Here is a 20,406-nt window from a genome sequence, read left to right as displayed (position 1 = left end):
CACTCCTAGTCAAAATACATAACAACCAATGTGGGACATTCTATTTCCTACAAACAACCGTGCAAGTATGACTCCAAGGGTGCTCTGGCCCATAGCACTACAGTTCACAGCCCCAGAACATTGGGCGGGTGGTAGGTATTTTCCTACTGCAGTCCAAAGACAACCTTACTACACACAGCCAGAGACCCAAAACCTTTGGGGCCAGGGTGATGGGCTCACACATTTGGAAGGGCAAGAGAGTAGCTCCGCAGCAGTGATGAAACAGGGCTCCCCAGGGCTGCCACAGAGTTAAAAGGAAATTTAGAAATTTGGGGCAGTGATTTTTTACCAAATGGAATAAAAATTTCAGTATTTTAACAGCTGGCATCACCTTAATAGTGTGTACTGGCTGCATATTAACCTTAAATATTCCCCAAGGAAACTTAAACACATACACAACATAATAAATTAAAAGAATTTTTATGCAACCACTGATTTATCATAAGCAAAAAACCAAAAAGCAAAAAAGGAAAATGGATGATAATGAAAATAGACTAACGTGGATGAATCTCACAGAGGTTGAAAGAAAAAAAGAAGACATAAAAGTATACATATACTATGATTTCATTCATATAAAGGTTTTAACAGGTAAAACTAACTATACTGTATAGAGAACCATAAATCATAAAGAAATGCAAGGAAATGATTACTAGACTTGTGGAAGAGAAGGCTGGGTACAGGAAGGATTCAGGGACAGTAGAAATGCCCTTTACACAGATATTAATTCATCTGTGTAAGTTTAATGAACTTTTCTCTATTATCTTATATTTGCAATAAAAGGGAAAAAAGTAAACATCTTCAAATAAGCTCTGGCAGCAATGGTAATTGGCAGCTGAAATGTGACTGTACAAATCATGCAAGAAATGGGCGGAGCTATGTGTCACAGCAACAAAAAGGAAAGTGATTGGAGAATAAACGGGCAGAAATGGTATTCATTCAAAGACAAAGGACGTGGAGCACGCTCAAATCAGAAAGAAACCTCCAAGGCTAGCCTGCCAAAGAAAAATGAGCACCATGGGCAAAGTAAGCAAATATACTATTTGTTTGATTTTTGGGTTTTTGTCTCTTTATATATTTGCTAAAACAAGGTTCCTTCAGGGTTACTCTCAGAAAGCAATCTAAAGTTGATCAAAATGATCTGAAAGAATTCATGCCAGGAACTTACTCTTAGGAAATTACAGTGGATTTGCCAAAACACTTACTACCTGAATTTTTAATTAAATATTACTTATAAAGGCCAAAAAAAGAGAGATTTCAATAACTATGCTATAACAACGAAATAGAATTTGCATCTGTTAGAAATAAAGTTAAAGAAAAATATGGAAAATATAGCATATTAATAAGTAGAAAAAGTAGATTACAAAGTATTACATAGAAAAGATCCCATTTAGGGATACTGAAAAAATTTATACCAAAATCATAAAATGAGTGATAAAATTACAAGTGGATTTTGTTTCTTTTGTTCTTATTTGTGTTTTGAAATTTCTTATTATTAAAATATATTGTATCTGCAATAAGACTAATAATATTTAAAAATATAATCCAAAATTGCATAACTATCAAAAATTATGTAATCATGTGTCAAAGACTGGGAAAGCATAACAAAAGGAAAATAGTAGCATGAGAACAGAGGATTATAGGTCTGTTTGTTTCTAGTTTCCTTCAATGTTACTTATATTTGAAATTTTAAATATAATTTTAATTGTAGTTTATATAATTACATATTAATTATATAATTAATCTCCCTGTCTCCCTCCTTCTCAGGTTATTAAGTGCAAAGCAGCTATTGCCTGGGAAACAGGCAAGCCCCTCTGCATAGAAGAGATTGAGGTAGCTCCCCCCAAGGCTCATGAAGTTCGAGTTCAAGTAAGTGGGGATGTTTCCTAAACAGCACAGATAAGGCACTAAGTGCAGACTTGGTTTCTTTAGGTCAGGCCTGCATGGTATGACTGAGAGTACCTGGAGTTTCACCTATGGCGGAACTATATTTTTAGATCCATATAAAAACAGGCATTATCCCAAGAGGGGCAAATTACTAATTATCAGTTGCTACTGATAAAAAGCTTAAAATGTATTTGAATTTATCTTAATATTAATCATCAGCCTGAGGAATTTGACAAAGGAATTCACTTTAGATTGGAATTAGTTTTCTTTTTGTTTTCCAGTTGCCAGTTATTGGAAAGTGTTAAAGGAAGATAAAAAATTTGGTTCCAAACAAGGGAGAGGAAAGAGCTGCAGTGCTACCCAGGGCAGTATAAGAGTCCTGGCTGCCCAGAGGAGGGAGAAGTGTAGGTGAGCAGGGAAAAGAGACTTCACTGTATAGACAGAGATCACAGACAGAAAGCTGGGACAACTTCTCCATTTTCCCCACAGCTGGCCTGGCTTACATTTTTCCTCAGGACAGGTTTACACATGAGAATGATTAAGAGAACCTCATGAACAGAATCTTGAATAATAAGAGATATGCTGGTAATTGAGACAATCCTTTACCTGATACCTCTTTTAACTATAAAAATATTATTACCCCTATTTCATTTCATATGATTTCAACAAAATGTGCACAAGCCCTAGAAACCTATATTTCCTCCATTCCCTCGTCCTAAAAGATTTTGTTTAACTTTTCCCCATTACCTTTGATTTCTTCTCTCCTGGAGCCAGTAACTGCCACTTTATCTCTGTATGATTTGCCAGTAGCAATGAAAGTTAGAAAACAAAGGTTTATTATTTAGAAGAGGAGAATATATGCTATTTTTAATTGCTGTTTTTTCCAAAATGTAATTCTTTTATTGAGCTCCAAGACTGTTGCAAAGTTTCAAGGTGGCATTGGGCCCAAGGTTAGCCTCCTAACAACCCCAATGATATGACAGAAACAGGCCTCAAGTCTTTGGTTGCTTTGTAGATAATTGCCACTGCCCTGTGCCATACTGATGCCCATCCTATCAGTCCTAAATTTAAAGAGGCCCTTTTCCCAGTGATCCTTGGCCATGAGGGTGCAGGAATTGTGGAAAGTGTTGGGCCAGGAGTGACCAACTTCAAACCAGGTATGTTCTTTGCTGATGCCAATTAAATGGAAATGTCAGGATAATTTTAGGAACTGATAGAGTCCTGGCTTTGCATGCTATAATTGATCTCTATTTATATATGGGAACCATCTTCTCCAAAGACAAACTAAGACATACAATCTATCACAGTCTAACAATGGGACGGAATATGTGAAGTCAGAACTAATAAAATATGGAAAATATGGTCACTTTATTTATATATAGCACTGAGAAACTGCTATGAAGCAAAGCCACAAAGTGGGACACAAATGAAAATTTATAACAACTTCTAAATAAAACAGAAAAATAATTTAGTATCATAAAGAATTTACTTTTTAATGATTTTATTTATTTATTCATGAAAGACACAGAAAGGTAGAGACATAGGCAGGGGGAAAAGCAGGCTCCTTCTGGGGATCCCAATGCGGGACTTGATCCTGAATCACAGGATCATAACCTGAGCCGAAGACAGATGATCAACCACTGAGCCACCCAGGTGCCCCTCACTGAAAGGAAGTTAAGGGGACACATGGGTGGCTCAGCAGTTGAGTGTCTGCCTTCGGCTCAGGGCGTGATCCCGGGATCCAGACCCGCATTGGGCTCCCCTTAGGGAGCCTGCTTCTCCTTCTGCCTGTGTCTCTGCCTCAATCTCTCTGTCTCTCATGAATAAATAAATAAAATCTTTAAAAAAAAAAAAAAGGAAAAAAGAATGAGGACTTATAGTTAGCTTAAGTGAGAAATATACATTTCTGTGTATATGATACAGGTCTGTATCATTTTTTTCTACTTGAATGAGAATGCTCCAAACCTAGAAGTATATTAGATTCCATTCCAAACAAGACCAAAGAAATGAACTGCTCCTGTAAGTTTTGAAACCATCAAGTAGTCTAGCCAAGTAGTCCTAGCTCTGCCACTTACTGGCTGTGTGACCTCCACTAGTTAAGTCACTTCTCTGGCACAGCTCAGATTTCTGTTTTCTTAAGTGGGAGAAAAGGTATGTATCCATCTCAAAAGAATTGATCTGAGAATTAAGTGAGATACTATAGGTAAGCGTAGGGTGACTAGCACATACCAAATGTTGAACAAATGTTAATTATCATTATTAGACTGTGGTCATCCAAGGATAGAAGCCATTATTAAACTGAAATTGAGTAAAAGGCAGAAAAAATAGAATGTGAGAGTAAACTAAATGGTGACATGCAATGACATAAAGTTTAATCTCCATATACCACTGTTGCTGTGCACCACTCCTATTATATATAAGGATGTTCTGTTCCATATAGGATATTTAGAAATGTAAACAAAAAATAGTCATGATGCAGAGTTGCAATGACGGCAGAGCCTCAGACAGGATTCTGTAGCTGGTGGTATCAATGCAGATTTGTTGCTTGACTGCCCAGTAGCAAAAAAAAAAAAAAAAGGAAAAAGTTAAAAAGACAGTATATACATTACCTGGGGGAATCAGCAATCACGTAGAGTGATAAATATAATATAAAATACTATAAATATAAATATAAAATACTATAGCCATCTATACTTTATGCTAAACATAAAATATATATCATAAAGAAGATTCATCTGGTAGAGACTTTTACAAGCTGTATCTTAGGCACCATCCAACATATGGCCTTTCTTTCCAGGTGACAAAGTAATTCCACTCTACATGCCTCACTGTAGAAAATGCAAATTCTGTCTGAATCCACTCACAAATTTATGTAAAAAACTCAGGTAAGCCCTCTACACTATTAGTAAGATTATAAATTGGTATAATATCTGGGGAAGTACATTGGCAATATCTGGATAAGCTTCTACCCACCAATACTAGTCCTAGATGTATATAAGAAATTGTTGCAAAATTACTCAAGGAAACATATGCTAGAATGTTCACTGCGACATTGTTTATAACAGCAATTAAAAATAGCCCAATGTCATGCCTGAGTGGCTCAGTGGTTAAGTGTCTGCCTTTGGCTCAGGTTGTGATCCCGGGATCCTGGGATCAAGTCCCACATTGGGCTTCCTACAGGAATTCTGCTTCTCCCTCTGCCTCTGTCTCTGTCTCTCTCTGAGTGTCTCTCATGAATAAATAGATTTTTAAAAACCTTTTTAAAAAATAGCTCAATGTCCACCAACAAGAGAATGGATTAATGAATTGCTGTGGAGTAACACAGTGGAATATTATATAACAACAAAAAGGGTTAAACTTGATCTACATACAAAACATAGAATAGTTTCACATACATGATGTTAAAGGAAAGAAGCAAGTTGCTGATAAATATATTTAGTAAGATATCATATACAAAATAATACAATATACAGGGGAGCCTGAGTAGCTCAGTTCTTTAAGCTTCTGACTCCTGATTTCAGCTCAGCTCCTGATCTCAGGTTTGTGAGATTGAAGGCTCTGCCCTCAGTGGAGAGTCTAATTCTCTCCTTCTCAATCTCTCTCTCAAATAAATAAATAAATCTTTAAAAAGATAAAACAACAGTAATACTATATATATAATATAGTTTATGGTTACATGTGTATGCAGTTAAGGTATAAATACATTACTGAACTGATAAATGCCAAACTCAAGATAGTAGCTACTTCTAAAGGAAATGAGGAATGAAATGAGGTACAGTAAAGTAATTTATTCCAAGGCCCACAGATAAAGTCTTAGAGCTAGATTTTGACCGTAGAGAGTCTGACTCCAAAGTTCAAAACCTTTATCAATTTATTCTTTAATGAGACTACATACAGAAAAACCTCCTAAAAAGGGCGGGGAGGGGAACGCTTGGGTGCCTCAGCAATTTAGCATCTGCCTTTAGCTCAGGGCATGATACTGGAGTCCCGGAATGGAGTCCCGCATGGGGCTCCCTGCATGGAGCCTGCTTCTTCCTCTGCCTGTGTTCTACCTCTCTCTCTGTGTGTGTCTCATGAATAAATAAATAAATAAATAAATGAATAAACAAACAATAAATAAATCTTAAAAAAAAAAAGAAAAGGAAAAGAAAAGAAAAATCTATTAAAAAAAGAAAAGAAAAATCTATTTTAAAAAAAGGAAAAGAAAAATCTATTTTCCAGTTTTCCTTCTCCCAAAAAAACTCTAGAAGATACCTTTATTGGGCACGGAGTTTAAATTTTATACTCAGAATTTGCACAGAGCACAGCAGGCGTAAATAATAACATCCATATTATTCTTTAATGTCAATTGAAGCTAGTTATTTCAGAAGCTAAAATTGTACTACTCTTACATCTAATTACTGTGCCTCAATCTCCTCATCTATAAGATGGGAATAATAATAATGCTTACTTCACAGGGTTATTATAGATAGTTAAAGCATTAATACAACCCTTTGCAAACTTTAAATAAAATAATAGATTTTGGCAATGACCATCAATTCTTTCTAACACCACAAAAAGAGAGATAATAAGGTATTATGTACCTCCAGATGAAAATTCACAGCACCACCTTTGAAATATTCCTACAAAAATATAAAACCTAAATTAAATCAACCAGTTAGATTGAAAATACTAATTAAGAGGAAATACAGGGATGGGAAAATGTGTTACACCCAATTATAGGAATGTAATCAGGAAAATTCAGAATGGAAAAACTGTACAGAACAAATGACTGTTTCTTCAACAAATAAATTTCAAAGAAAAAAACAAGGAGGGAGGTGAGAACCTATCAATTAAAAGAGATAACACGTCAACTAAATGCAATATATCAACCTAAAAGAATCTCTTTGAGATACGTAATAAAATATTTACAAATGAAACAGTAATGAGTGGGGTTTACTTCGAAACCATCCCATTGGGGAGGGTAGGTGCTGGGGAAGAGTGAGCCTTGAGGTGGGGGTTGGGGGAGTAAAAGATGCCAGAAGAACAGCCCTGAGTTGTTAACTGCTAAAGCTGGGATATAATTGCACAGGCATTCAAAAGGCTAGTATTTCTCCATTTATGTACAGTTGAGTTTCCATAAGTTTTTTTCTAAGAATTATTACATACAAACCCTCAAGAGAGTTTCTGGCACATAAAAAATATTCAATAAAAAGTTTATTATCATTATTAACTTTAGAGTACTTCTGACTATATATTTAGGTGAAAAGACTCAAGTCATTTTCTCAATTTTTCTATCTCATAAAAGTGTCATAACAAATATATAACACTTAACTTTTTTTTTTTCAGGAATGTAACCAGTGGTCTATTTATGTTCTCTCTTTATTATCTTGTGTTTTTTTTTATTTTTATTTTTTTTTATTTTCTAGTCTAGTCAAAAATCCTATTGTTGATCAAGAACTAATGCAAGACAAAACCAGCAGGTTTACCTGCAAAGGAAAACCAATTTACCATTTCATGGGGACCAGTACCTTCACTCAGTACACTGTAGTGTCAGATATAAATCTTGCCAAAATCGATGATGATGTAAATTTAGAGAGAGCTTGTCTGTTTGGATGTGGATTTTCAACTGGCTATGGAGCTGCAATCAACACTGCCAAGGTAAAAGTGGTTCATCACCAGGTTACATAAAACAGAATTTACTAGGAGATGGAGTAATAAAGCAGCTAGTTATTCTTCAAGCCTTAGCTCTGTCATTTATTACTTCTATGACTTTAGGCAAGTTATTTAACCCCTCTATTCCTACTCTCTGCAATAACATCTAGTATAAATAGGTATGGGGATAATCAAATCATATTACATATGTAAGGCACCTATCTCAGCAGCTGGCATACAGTCAGCACTCAGTTCATGTTAATTTCTTTTCCTATACTAGTATGTTAGATCACAGACTATCCCTGCCTTAAATATAGCATGCTTAAATATGTCACCTAAATATGAATGTTCACCATGGGAGAGCAGACCTAGTCAAGAGGCAACAGAAACTACAGAAACTCCCACCCATCTCCATTTAGTCACCTCTGCTTTCTTCCTGATCCTATAAATTTCTCTCCCTCAAACTGGTAATTCACCTCTGGTTCTTATCCTGTCCTTTTGTGGCTCCAAAGGCGAATCTCAGGTGGCAGCCCTGATGGTGGCAAGATGCATCCTTGGAATCTCATGTTAGAATTTAGAAGCTTTCGCAAAACTATTTAATGAGAGACTGGACAGGTGTCAGTATCACTTGGATGCCTCAAACAACCTCCTTGACGTCAGCCTTCGATCCTTGAGTTCAAACTGCAAAATGCATCCAGAGTGCTCTTTCTAAACAGAAACAAAAGAACAAATGTTGTTTCTAAACAACAAATGTGAAGATTTCATTGCCCTTTCATTACTCCACTTTGCCATCAGTGGGGTAGTGATTCTCCCTAATTCTATCTACCTTCACAGCGTCACCATTCCCCCAGGCCTGACCCTCAGTTTCTGGGCTCCAATCACCATGGCCCCTGGGCTTTCCATACATGGCTCCCATCAACACTGCCTGGAAAGTCCCCCCCCCACACACACACACAAACCCCTCTTCTGGCTGTCTCCATTTTTTTGTCATTTCCTACCAGAAACCCTCCAAACTGTCAGGCATGTACTGGGTGTCCCTCTCAGTTTCCCCTAAAGTGTCTGTGCTTATTGTCCCTGTCTCTCTTCTTATCACACTCTGGAGAAATTTTCCATTTATTTCTCCTTCCTATTAGACTATTTGCTCCTTGAGGGCAAGAACTCTCTCTTGTTCATTGTGGTATCTCCAGAGCCTAGCCCTGTGCCTGGCACACAGTAGGAACTGGATAATTTTTCAATGAATGAATGAAAAAAAGCCAGGTTCATATGCAATCCTTAAAACATCTTGATAAGGCTTGATCCTCAGCTTTGCAATCTAAATACTCCTCTTTATCAGGTTACCTGCAGTTGTTCAAGTGTCAAGGAAATAAACTCAACCTAATCAAAATTAAAAACTGATCTAATAGCCAGAATATCAAGATAAGACTTTTCATTGAGAATCAGTCAAGCAGACAGAAATGTTGTTTTTGGCTATCAGTATATTAAAAATTAAAAACAGTATAGTCAATCAGAAAAAGACAATTTCATATGGTTTCACTCATATGTAGAATATAAGAAATAGTGCATGGGAAGGGAGGGAAACTAAATGGGAAGAAATCAGAGAGGGAGACAAACCATTAGAGACTCTTAACTATAGAAAACAAACTGAGGGTTGCTGAAGGGGAGGAGGGTAGAGGGATGGGGTAATTGGGTGATGGGACATTAAGGAGGCCACATAATATGATGAGCACTGGGTGTTATATGCAACTGATTAATTACTGAAAAACTACATCTGATGTACTATACTACATAATAATGTACTATATCTTGGATAACTGAATTTAAATTCTTTAAAAAAGGAAAACATAAAATAAAATTTTGTTCTGATAACATTAAAGGGAAGAGGAAAACAAGTGGATTATTTTCACCTAGGTTTCTTTTTGTTTTTGTTTTGTTTTGTTTTTTGAGCTTATAATTTTAATGGCATTCAAATGATTCTCCAAATTTAGCCAGTGACTCATCCATTTTAATCTTGGCAGACTTCCCTCATTGGCTGTATCATTTAGCTTTATGACAGGCAGTCTTTTTTTTTTTTTTTTTAGGCAGTCTTTCATTTATATGTTCCTGCCCCTACTTCACTCTCTTCCTTTAAAAAAAAAAAAAAGGGGGATCCCTGGGTGGCGCAGCGGTTTGGCGCCTGCCTTTGGCCCAGGGCGCGATCCTGGAGACCCGGCATCGAATCCCACGTCGGGCTCCCGGTGCATGGAGCCTGCTTCTCCCTCTGCCTATGTCTCTGCCTCTCTCTCTCTCTGTGACTATCATAAATAAAAGTTAACAAAAAAATTAAAAAAAAAAAAAGTGAGACCACTTCCATTTAAAGTTAATTTATAATTTTGCTGCCTGCAGGTCACCCCTGGCTCTACTTGTGCTGTCTTTGGCCTAGGAGGTGTTGGGCTTTCCACTATAATAGGTTGTAAAGTAGCAGGAGCTTCCAGAATCATCGCTATTGACACCAACAGTGAGAAGTTTACAAAGGCCAAAGCCCTTGGAATCACTGAATGCCTCAATCCTAGAAACTTCAATAAACCCATCCAGGAAGTCATCATTGAAATGACCGATGGAGGTGTGGATTTTGCCTTTGACTGTGCAGGTGGACCTGAAGCCATGGTATATATAGTTTTTATAATAGTATATAATAAATTGCATGTATTAGTATTATTAAACTATTTAATAATATAAATATTATTAAATTGGTAGTATGTATATTGATAAAGTTATTTTGAATTTAACAGTATATTTATGTGTATGTAAATTATATATTTATATAAGTATTATTTATTAATAATATCAGATTACATATATTATTAATATTTGATTAATAAATGTTAATACTTGCTTGGGTTATTAATATTTCTGTATATTCTTCCACATGAAGTTTAGCAAAAAGAGAAAACTTAGAAATAAACATTTTAAAAGAATTGTGCCTATGAGAAATGATAGAGAAAAAAAACAGAAAAGGCAGAGTTAGAGGAGGGAAGAAGACAGGGTGACACGTGTCACCCCTAACAGCTGGAGGCATTCCATTCCAACCTAAAAGCAGAGCGGTGAGAGGTCAGCAAGCTATAAACAATCCAGTTCCGTTCGTCAGATCTTAATAAAAGGGATGCCAAATTAGGTCCACATCATAAATCTGAAATTTTCAATATATTCAATATATTAAAAACATACATACACACACACATACTGCAAAATTAAAATGTAGACCTTTTGTCCTAAGCACTACAATTCTGTATCATTCAGATTTCTTCTCTCAGGGCAAGCTACATAATTTGCAGGCCTTTCCAGGCACAGAGCCCTGAGCAACTACACTGGCTGCAGGCCCATGAAACCAGCCTTGTTTATTCTACTCTCAAAAGTGGGGTAAAGAGCCAATCACACAGACTACACATGGAAAAGTTAGCTTGCCAGACTGCCTAACCTCACTTTCCAGCGAATGGTCACTTGATGCCTATTTGCTCAAAGAGGCTAAATCGAGTTTTGTTTTGTTTTATGAGATGACTAACAATTTATCAACTGATTATCTGCCATGGATTCTTCCTATTTCATGAGGGAGATCTGTGGAGGAACTGTGGTGTTATGGCCTTTTATTTACAACTTCATTCAACGTGGCTCTCAAAACCCTCCTCTAGGGAGGTTATAAAAAATAGAATTCTGTACTTCAACATCCCAGTAGCAGGCTTTGTACAGTTCTTCTCCTTGATTTTTACCCAACTGATGCATTCTCCAGAAGAGAATGGAGATAGGGAGGAGCTGCTGAAAGCATGAGGCTCCCTTCCTGGGTCTCCCCTCTCAGAATGGTTTCATTGGAATAATGTAACTGTTTAAAGGAGGATCTAGCAGGTAATAAGCACTCCATAAATGTTAGCTATTACTGAAAACTCATGCATTAAGGACTCCTTATCCTGTACTGGTCCTTTGTGTTCAATGTTTCAGATCCTGCTTCTTAAATTATTGTTGGCATCTGCAACTTACAATGTGCCACATCCGTTCCTCCACTTTCCACAGCTCAAATTTTTTTCAAACATTGAAATTCAACCTATTGATATTATTTTTCCAGTATGGAGATTCTCAACACTGGCTACATTTTAGAAACGCCTGGGGAGTTGTTACTATCATTGTTTGTATTGGTACCATTCATTGGTACCAATGAATGGGCCATATCCCAGGATATTCTCATGAGTCTAGGGCCCAGGTACAATATTTTTTACAAGTTACTCCAGTTGAGAACTACTTAATCTAAATCTTGGCAGGTTCTATTATTATTTAAATTATGGAACAGACTTACAACAGAGAATCCAAATAAGAATAGATGGATTTAGTTATCACAAAAAGATCAGCTATCTACCCATCCACCATGTTTCCACAACTAAGGAAATCTAAATTTCTCGGTTGTAGAGGAAAGTCCAGTAATACCTGTGAAGGAACTTGAATTCAATGACCACTAATGCTCTTAAGCAGCCTAAAGGAGGTGCCTGAGGGGCTCAGTCAGTTAAATATCTGCCTTCAGCTCACGTGGTGATCCCAGGGTCGTGGAATCGAGTCCTCTATCAGGCTCCTACGATCAAGCCCCATATCAGGCACCTTGCTAAGCAGGGAGTTTGCTTTTCCCTCTCCCTCTGCCTCTTGCCCTGCTTGTGCTCTCTCTCTCTCTCTTTCCTTGCCAAATAAATAAATAAAATCTTTACAAAGTAAAGCAGCCTGAAGAACCCACAGAACAATCATAAAGTTACATTAACTGGCAATATTATAAAGTTTTGAGAAGCCAAAGTAATTCTCATCAAAAATTATCAGAAGCTAAATAAAACCCTTTACTCGCATATGATACCCATTTTTAACTAAGTTATCATCAGGGAGATAAATCCCTTGCTTGAAGCTAAGCTCCAGAAATGTAGAACAGGCTAACAGGGGGCACCTGAGTGGCTTAATAAGCTAAGCATTAGACTCTTGATCTTGGCTTGGGTCATTATCTTGGGATCATGGGATCGAGCCCCACACTGGCCTCTGCACTCAGTAGGCAGTCTCCTCAGGATTCTTACTCCCTCTCCCTCCAACCATTCCCCTCTCCCATTCTTTCTCTCTCTCTCTCTCTCAAATAGATGGATAAATCTTCTTTAAAAAAAGGGCCAACAGGAAAGACATTTTTTTTTTGTTTCTGTTTTTTTTTTGTTGTTGTTGTTGTTTTTAGGAAAGACATTTTAAAATTAAAATAGAAAATAGGAGTTAATATAAATAGCTACCTTCAGGTAACAAGTCTATGAATTTTCTCCTCTCCATGGATCTCTCTATACAGCATAAACAAAAATATTTCTGCCATATAAAAAGTGCATACAGTAAAGCAGTTGCTATTTAGAAATGTTATGAAGTCAGGCGGCCCAGGTGGCTCAGCGGTTTGACGCTGCCTTCAGCCCAAGGGCCTGATCCTGGAGACCTGGGATCCAGTCCCACGTCAGGCTCCCTGCATGGAGCCTGCTTCTCTCTCTGCCTCTCTCTCTCTCACTCTTTCCCTGTGTCTCTCATGAATAAATAAATAAAATCTCTAAAAAAAATAATAAAGAAATGTTATGAAGTCTCAAAACAATAAAAATTTATTCAAATAAAATTTTCATAATACATTCTAAAAGTTCTAGGTCACTTCATCTTCCAATACTAGTAAGACAGACAAAGAGAAGGGGGAGAATTTACTTCAAATTGCTTCTTTTATACAGTGATCAATGATGAAAAAAAGCTATACTTCCTATTGAGACTTTTGTAAAAATAAAAATTGCCCAACAAGTCAGAATTAAGTTGAGCACTGACTATGACAAAGGATATAAAACAAAGTTTATGCTTTTCTTCTTTAAGATTAGTCTCAAAAATTAAAATGTTCCTAATAAACAATATTAAAACAAGCACCTAACCAAAAAAAAAAAATTAAAATGTTCATCTATTTACCATACAGCTTCTTGTGGAATGGTCATCCACAGTTTATATCTTTCTTAAATTTCTTAACATTTTCAACCCTTGGCATTTTTGTATTAACCTCAAACTTGCAGTAGGTTAACATAACATTTTTTTGCTTGTGGAAAGATCAAGGCAACTCCCCTGGGCCACTGTCTTCCATGTAATGACTCAGCTAGTTCTTTTTTTTTTTTTTTTTTTTTTTAATGAGAGAGAGAGAGAGAGGCAGAGGGAGAAGCAGACTCCCCATAAGGAGTCCGATGTGGGACTCGATCCCAGGACCCCAGGATCATGCCCGGAGCTGAAGGCAGACCTCAACCACTGAGCCACCCAGGCGTCCCTCATTTTTGACCTCACATGTCAACATGAGGTCATCTTGATTGTTATAGCAGGAGAATGGACAGCTGGCAGGATGTATACCGGCTTTTCTGTTTTGTCTACGAAATAACATACATCACTTCTGCCGATAATCTATTGCCCAGAACTAGTTATTTAACTCTACTTCTGAGAGATAAATAATGTAGGAAAACTGATAAAATGTTTTATGAGCAGTATCTAGTGTCAGATTCTGTTTAACTGTCTTGCTCTGTTTTAAATAGCATTTTTTATTTATCTTATATTGTGATATACTAAGTTTACAATGTGTACCTCATTCCCTAGGTTCTAGTAGATACCCATCCTCTCTTCATGACTTCAAGGATTGTGTAAATTTTATGCCTCTGAAATTGCAAATGTTTTAGAACATACCCACAGCAGATCATCAAAAACTTGATTAGAATTTATAATATATATCTTCTAGAATTCTTTTCTAACTTCACATATTTTTTTCTTTCTTGATTTGCAATGATACACATTCCAGATTCAGCATAACTATGGTATTAAACAGAAGAAAATAATGGGTTCTGTTTCTTTTCAATATCTTTTTTTTCAATATCTTTTTAGATGAAGTTCAAACTTTTAATGAATCTTCTACCTGAAACTGGACAGTGGAGCTTCAAGTATCATCAACAATGCCATAACCTCATTAGCTTGACTAATCTTATCTTATATGCAGAGTTGTATAAATTTTCCCTAAAGTATTGTACATACCTAGAGAGTTCATGTTCTACTTTTTCTACTTATTCAACTAATCCTTTTTGTTTTACCTTCTAGAGAGCAGCCCTGGACTGCACAACAGTAGGTTGGGGATCATGTACTTTGATTGGAGTAAACTCTGAAATGGCAGGATTGACTATATCTCCAGTAGAGCTAATAATGGGCCGTACCATAAATGGAACATGCTTTGGTGGTCAGTTTTTTTCTCTTTTAATTTACTCCATAGTAGTATGCAAATTCTTCCAATGAAGATTATTGAATGAAAAGGGGAAAAAATGTTGTTTAAATACTGAGTGCCTAATAACACATCTGGAGACTGCATAAAAGTTATTCTAGGAATTATTTGAAAGTAAACAGTTTTTTTTTTTACTTAAATTTGCCAACATATAATATAATACCCAGTGCTCATCCCATCAAGTGCCCTCCTCAGTGCCCAGTCACCCAGTTACCCCATCCCCCCTATTCACCTCCCCTTCCACAACCCTTTGTTTGTTTCTCAGAGTTAGGAGTCTCTCATGGTTTGTCTCCCTCTCCAATTTTTCCCTGAAAGTAAACAGTTTGTATAGATGGATAACTACAATTTGCAAACTGAAATGCAATTTGCATTAAAATGAACCAACACAGAGGAACAAAAGGTAAACTTTAATCAAACTGATAATTCCTTATCTAGAAGTAGGAACTAATTTTAACAATTCTTATTAAGAAAAACTTTTAAATAAATTAAACTGTAGAAAATTAAAGATGGGAGGGATAATCCATTTGAAAACAACTCAAATCTGACCCAGTAATTTAATTCACTCAACAAACTGATTAAACTACCTCCTGTCAAATACCGTGTCTTTACTTGGCATCTTGGCCAAATTGCAGGTTGGAAAAGCGATTCTATCCCAAAGCTGGTTACTGACTACAAGAATAAGAAATTTGATCTGGATCTACTGGTGACTCACACTCTGCCTTTTGACAAAATCAATGAGGCATTTGACATAATGAACCAAGGAAAAAGGTAAATTAACAAGGAGGTTTGAAAAACCTTTATGATGACCTTATTTGTTAAAAACTAACCAGTTTGTCTTTTCTCACATTTTCCACATCATCACACATACTAGATGTGCTTTAAAGATTAAATGGTGACCTCTGGAAAAAAGAAAAGCTTTCTACTCCATTTCCATAATGTACACTGCCATACACTATTCCAACAGAGAGCGGTGATATAAACTAACACATATTTTCCCTTTCACAAACAACTGTTAATTCAGTTGGGGCTGTTCCCTAGAAAGAAAGGTTTCTACGGTATAATGTCAGGTCATTCTGGTGCAATATAGCCCTAGGTCTCCCATCATTAAATTCTGCAATTAACAAAGAATGCCCATTCCAGTCCCTTCAAGGTCAGAACCAAGTGAAAACCACTGATGTGTGAGCAGTGAATGACTCATTTAAAGAAACAAAGGATACCTCAACTCTTACTCTCTTGCTTTGTCCGGGGTCTACTATAAGATACAATCTGATCCATGGTTTTAACTATATTGTGCTCCCTTGGTACAGATCATGAGAACTAACTTATAGAAATGGCCCAACTGGAGTTCTGTAGCAACTGAGGAGCAGGAGAGACGAGGATCAATTATTTTGGTTAAAATGATTAAGCACAGCTTTCAATAGAAGCAAAGAGCAAAACACCAGGAATAGCTTCATAGAGGAGATGTAAAAAAAAGGGGGGGGGGGAACAAAACAAGAAGATATCACAAAATGGGAGTTTCACAAAATGAAATTAAAGTTACATGACATGAGTTTGAAGCAGAAAATAAATGTTGCAAAAGAAGAAAACAGGTCTATGATGTGAGGACCCTGGCTACTTCCTAGGAAAGTATTTCCTGAGAAATTATTTCTACTGACATGAACACTCTATTTTGCAAACCCATTAACTGCAATGTATCAAGAAGAAGCTCAATAGAAAGAAAAAGAAAGATTATTTAAGCTACACAAAATAACTTAGTGTATAAACCCTGCAATATTTTGCATAATCTCAATATTCTCATAAGGAGTATTCCTTATGTTGGGAGTTAGGTTGGAATTTGGGGCATTAGACCCCAAAACTCATATCTCATGCACCACCATTTCCCCCTAGATTTCTGTGTCATGGAATACACCCACAAGGAATGCTAAGTGGCAGCCAAATGGAAAATGGTGAATTACTTTATTAATAGCTGGGCAAGTCTCCCATACTTTTAAAGTAGGCCTGATAAATCAGTGAGAGAATGGAAGGCTGAGGGCTAGATACTTGAGTAAGGCCTCCTACTTCCCCTCTGGCTCACTGAGAAAACCACATTACTGCCCACACTGATGGAAAGGTGACAATGCAGAAAGCAGAGGATGGGACTTAGCATACGGGTATAGGAAACACAACTGAGGATAGGCCCTCCTGCCATACCAACTGCATAGAAGCAAGGAAGTGGAGGGAATACAACACTCAGTTGGCCTCTTAAGGTGCAGTGACCCTGACTCATGGCAAGGAAAGGACATAGACGTTCTCCCTCCACAGGTAGAAAGATGTAGTTCCGGTCCCTGGGTGAAGAAAACATATATGCATGGCAACCTGCTAATGCCAGGGATTCCACAGCTCTAGCAGTTAGGTGGAACATAAGGAAGTCTCTGTCCTTGAGGCTTACCTCGTTCTTTGCTTCTACATGTTGAAGGAATTATCCATGAGTAAGAATATTTAGATTCTCAGAAAGCATCATCCCAATACACCAAGCAGTGACTATTCCAAGACAAAAACCTCACTACAATCCTAGCATGTTCTACTTTATAGCACCATTGGGCAGCACAGACCTCACCCAGGGTCACATGAAGGTCCCCAAGTTTTCCCAGCTTATTAGCACCATACATGAAGTATTATTAATTTTATGAATGGAAGAAGATGCCAAGATAAAAGAAATTAGACATAATTTGTTAATTTCTTTTTTTATAGATGTCTCTAAAGAAAAATTAAACCAAATGTCGAAATAAAAGTACAAAAATTATTTGTGGGTCTTGGTTAAATTTACCACAAAAATTATGCTGATTGTTGTCTTATTATTAACAGCCTTCGGATAGTCCTGACCTTTTGAAGACACCAGGAATAAATTGGAATACTATCTGACTGAATCTGAACCTGTCTGGTTAATTTACAACCTATAATAATGAACCAAGGATTGCCATGAATTTAAACAACTATTTATGGTTAACATCTCAACATCAAATAGTTATAAACATTACAGCATTTGTGTCCGTAAAATATATTAATATTTCCTGTTTAGTAATTATGATAACTGGTGTGTTTATGAATAGAATTATATGATGAGAATTGTTCAAAACTAGTTCTGGAGAGGTGGGAGTGGGGAATGACGGGTAAGAAGTAAAGCTAGTTGGCTATATGTTTATAATTTTTTAGGTTGGGTGATAAATATTCAGGGTTTCATTACACTGTTCTCTCTACTTTTGCTTATCCTTAAAATTCTCCATAATAAAATTTGATTTTTACTAGAATGACTACTATATATGTGTACATAAGATACATATATCTTTAAAATGTCATATATATATATAATGCTGTTACATAATTTGGGGGTTTCAATAAGCTACAAGCTAATCTTCTTTAATAAGCTGCTAAATAATTTCCTTCTTGACATCAGGTATTTACTTTTCTCTTAGCCCTGCTTTACCACTATGAACTATAATCACAAGTAATGGGATATCAAAAGCTATATAAATGGGTAGAGATAAATAAAAAATGAAGATTTTTTTTAAGATTTTATTTAAAATCTTAAAAGGAGGAGGCAGAGACCTAGACAGAGGGAAAAGTAGGCTCCTCACAGGGAACCTGATATGGGACTCAATCCCTGCACCTGAGATTACCACCTGAGCAGAAAGCAGATGCTCAACTGCTGAGCCACCCAGACATCCCAAAAATGAAGATCTTTTAAGGAGAGGGTAATTTGGAACAGAGTAACAAACACTAGCCATCAGCTCACCGTAATTCCTGAAACCCACTCGTTTTATTAAATGTTTACCACATGTTGAACTGAGAGAAGATAAACTTCCTGGAAGCGTTGGCAGAGAAGGGTGATAATATTTCAAAGTAGAAACTTACATTCGGGGTTACTGCAGACTCTCTTTGGTTAGAAATGGAAGGCAGTTAATCTGTCTGTAAATGCTTGCTTAGTTGCCATTGCGGGGAGTAGGATATACCCAACAGGTGGCTGTCCTTTCCCATACTATTCCCTGTATCAGGTGTGTTCTATCTCCTCCTCATCCCCTGGCCTCCTCTCCTCAATCCTTCCCCAGCTTCACGAACTTCCCACCTCCTTTTCAGCTGTTGGCAGTCCTGGAGCTGTTTGCCTTCCCAGATTTCCTTCGGCTCTTACTGTCTTTATGGAAATCTTAACACATGCTGCTTCCATTGTTAGTTTTGCAAGAGTCTGTTTGTAAACTTCTTGAAGGAAGAACAGTCTTTGAATGCATCCCTCTGTTAAGTAGGCTCAATAAATATGTGGTGCATGGGACACCTGGGTGGCTCAGCTGTTGAGCACCTGCCCTCAGCCCAGGGTGTGATCTTGGAGTCCCAGGATTGAGTCCCACATTGGGCTCCCTGCATGGAGCCTGCTTCTCCCTCTGCCTATGTCTCTGTGTCTCTCATGAATGAGTGAATAAGATCTTTAAAATAAATAAAGAAAAAAAGAAAGAAAGAAGTGGTGCTTGACCAAGTTCATCCTCATGAGTATCCAGTTTGTATTAGCCCTTCTGAATGATATTTTTCCAAAACATTTTCTACAGGCCTCTTTTTTTCCTAAAAAGAGATTCACAAACCTCATCCTAATAACTCAGAATGGTCATTATGAGAATAAATTTTTATGTAAAATTGTGATACAGTATCTCCCCTCCCTCTCCCTCTCTCTTTCCTTCTATCTCTAGGATCACTCCTGCAGTCAATGGCCCCTGCGTCTACATGTCTTCTAATTTCCTAATTCCGGTTCTGTGATTTGGAAAACAAACAAAAACTTCATTATTTTTCACAAGGCTGTTAAAATTACTTATAGAATCACTGAAAACCCAGAGTGATGTGTATGAGGTTTAAAGCTTAACTTTGGTCATTCCCTTGGCAGCAAAGGCCTTTTTTTCTTATCCATGCACCTAGCTGAAACTTCTAGTAAATGTAATCACAGTATAATTCTCCAAAACATACACCTAATTCCGAAGTCACCCAAGCATTTCTTTCTTAAAATGATAAATGAATGCTGAATCTATAGGATACTCCAGGAACTAAAATCATGTACCACTAACCATTTGGCAATGTGCAGAAAAGTTCTGTTGTGCCCAAGATTGCGAATCCGAGAAACCACCAAGGAGCCGACACCGATGCCAGCACACGAGGGTTTATTTACAAGCTTGAGCTTGGGTCCAAGTGTACCCGACACAGCAGAGCAGGGACTTGGACCCCAGATGGGATTTAGCTTAGTTTTAAGGGCTGGTCTAGGGGACCTCCAGAAGGGGTGGAGCAATTCCTCAAGTTCTGTTTACATTTTGGTATGGGGCCTTCAAGGGCATTAAGCTCTGTTCTTATTCTAATATGGGGCTTCCTGCCACTGGCTTGGGCTCTGTTCTCATTCTAATAGGGGCTTCCTGCCCTTGGCTTGGGCTCTGTTTTTATTCTACTATGGGGCTTTCTAGGGTGTTAAGCTGTAAACTGTTTTTTTTTTTTTTTTCCTGTAACTGAAGTAAGGTAAAGTTCAGCTCTTATTCACAGGG

At 37.1% G+C, this 20,406-nt stretch overlaps 1 protein-coding gene and 1 long non-coding RNA gene across 2 annotated transcripts in view; one reads left to right on the top strand and one right to left on the bottom strand.

Annotated features, from left to right (window-relative positions):
• Positions 1–910: 910 nt before the first annotated feature.
• On the top strand, positions 911–18,144 carry ADH4 (alcohol dehydrogenase 4 (class II), pi polypeptide). The gene is made up of 9 exons (XM_041759746.1): positions 911–1,062; positions 1,804–1,905; positions 2,939–3,080; positions 4,721–4,808; positions 7,332–7,563; positions 9,940–10,200; positions 14,683–14,818; positions 15,493–15,628; positions 17,705–18,144. Exons 1-9 carry the CDS (start codon positions 1,045–1,047, stop codon positions 17,727–17,729), a joined length of 1,140 nt encoding a protein of 379 aa, XP_041615680.1. The 5' UTR covers positions 911–1,044; the 3' UTR covers positions 17,730–18,144.
• LOC121493662 overlaps positions 4,344–20,406 on the bottom strand; it is a 30,919-nt gene continuing 14,856 nt past the window's right edge. Inside the window, exon 3 of the long non-coding RNA XR_005988522.1 lies at positions 4,344–4,472. This is a non-coding gene — a long non-coding RNA (uncharacterized LOC121493662). The remainder of the gene's footprint in view (positions 4,473–20,406) is intronic.

This window comes from Vulpes lagopus, chromosome 6 (genome assembly GCF_018345385.1).
Source record: "Vulpes lagopus strain Blue_001 chromosome 6, ASM1834538v1, whole genome shotgun sequence".
NCBI classification, from domain to species: domain Eukaryota; kingdom Metazoa; phylum Chordata; class Mammalia; order Carnivora; family Canidae; genus Vulpes; species Vulpes lagopus.
Note: the sequence above shows the minus strand (reverse complement) of the source record. Positions and strands in the feature narration are given on the sequence as shown.

Bases quoted from the DNA above. Each gene is read 5' to 3' on its own strand.
- ADH4 (XM_041759746.1), top strand. The intron at 1,906-2,938 runs GTAAGTGGGGAT...GTTGCTTTGTAG, and splicing joins CTCATGAAGTTCGAGTTCAA to ATAATTGCCACTGCCCTGTG. The intron at 14,819-15,492 runs GTCAGTTTTTTT...GCCAAATTGCAG, and splicing joins AAATGGAACATGCTTTGGTG to GTTGGAAAAGCGATTCTATC.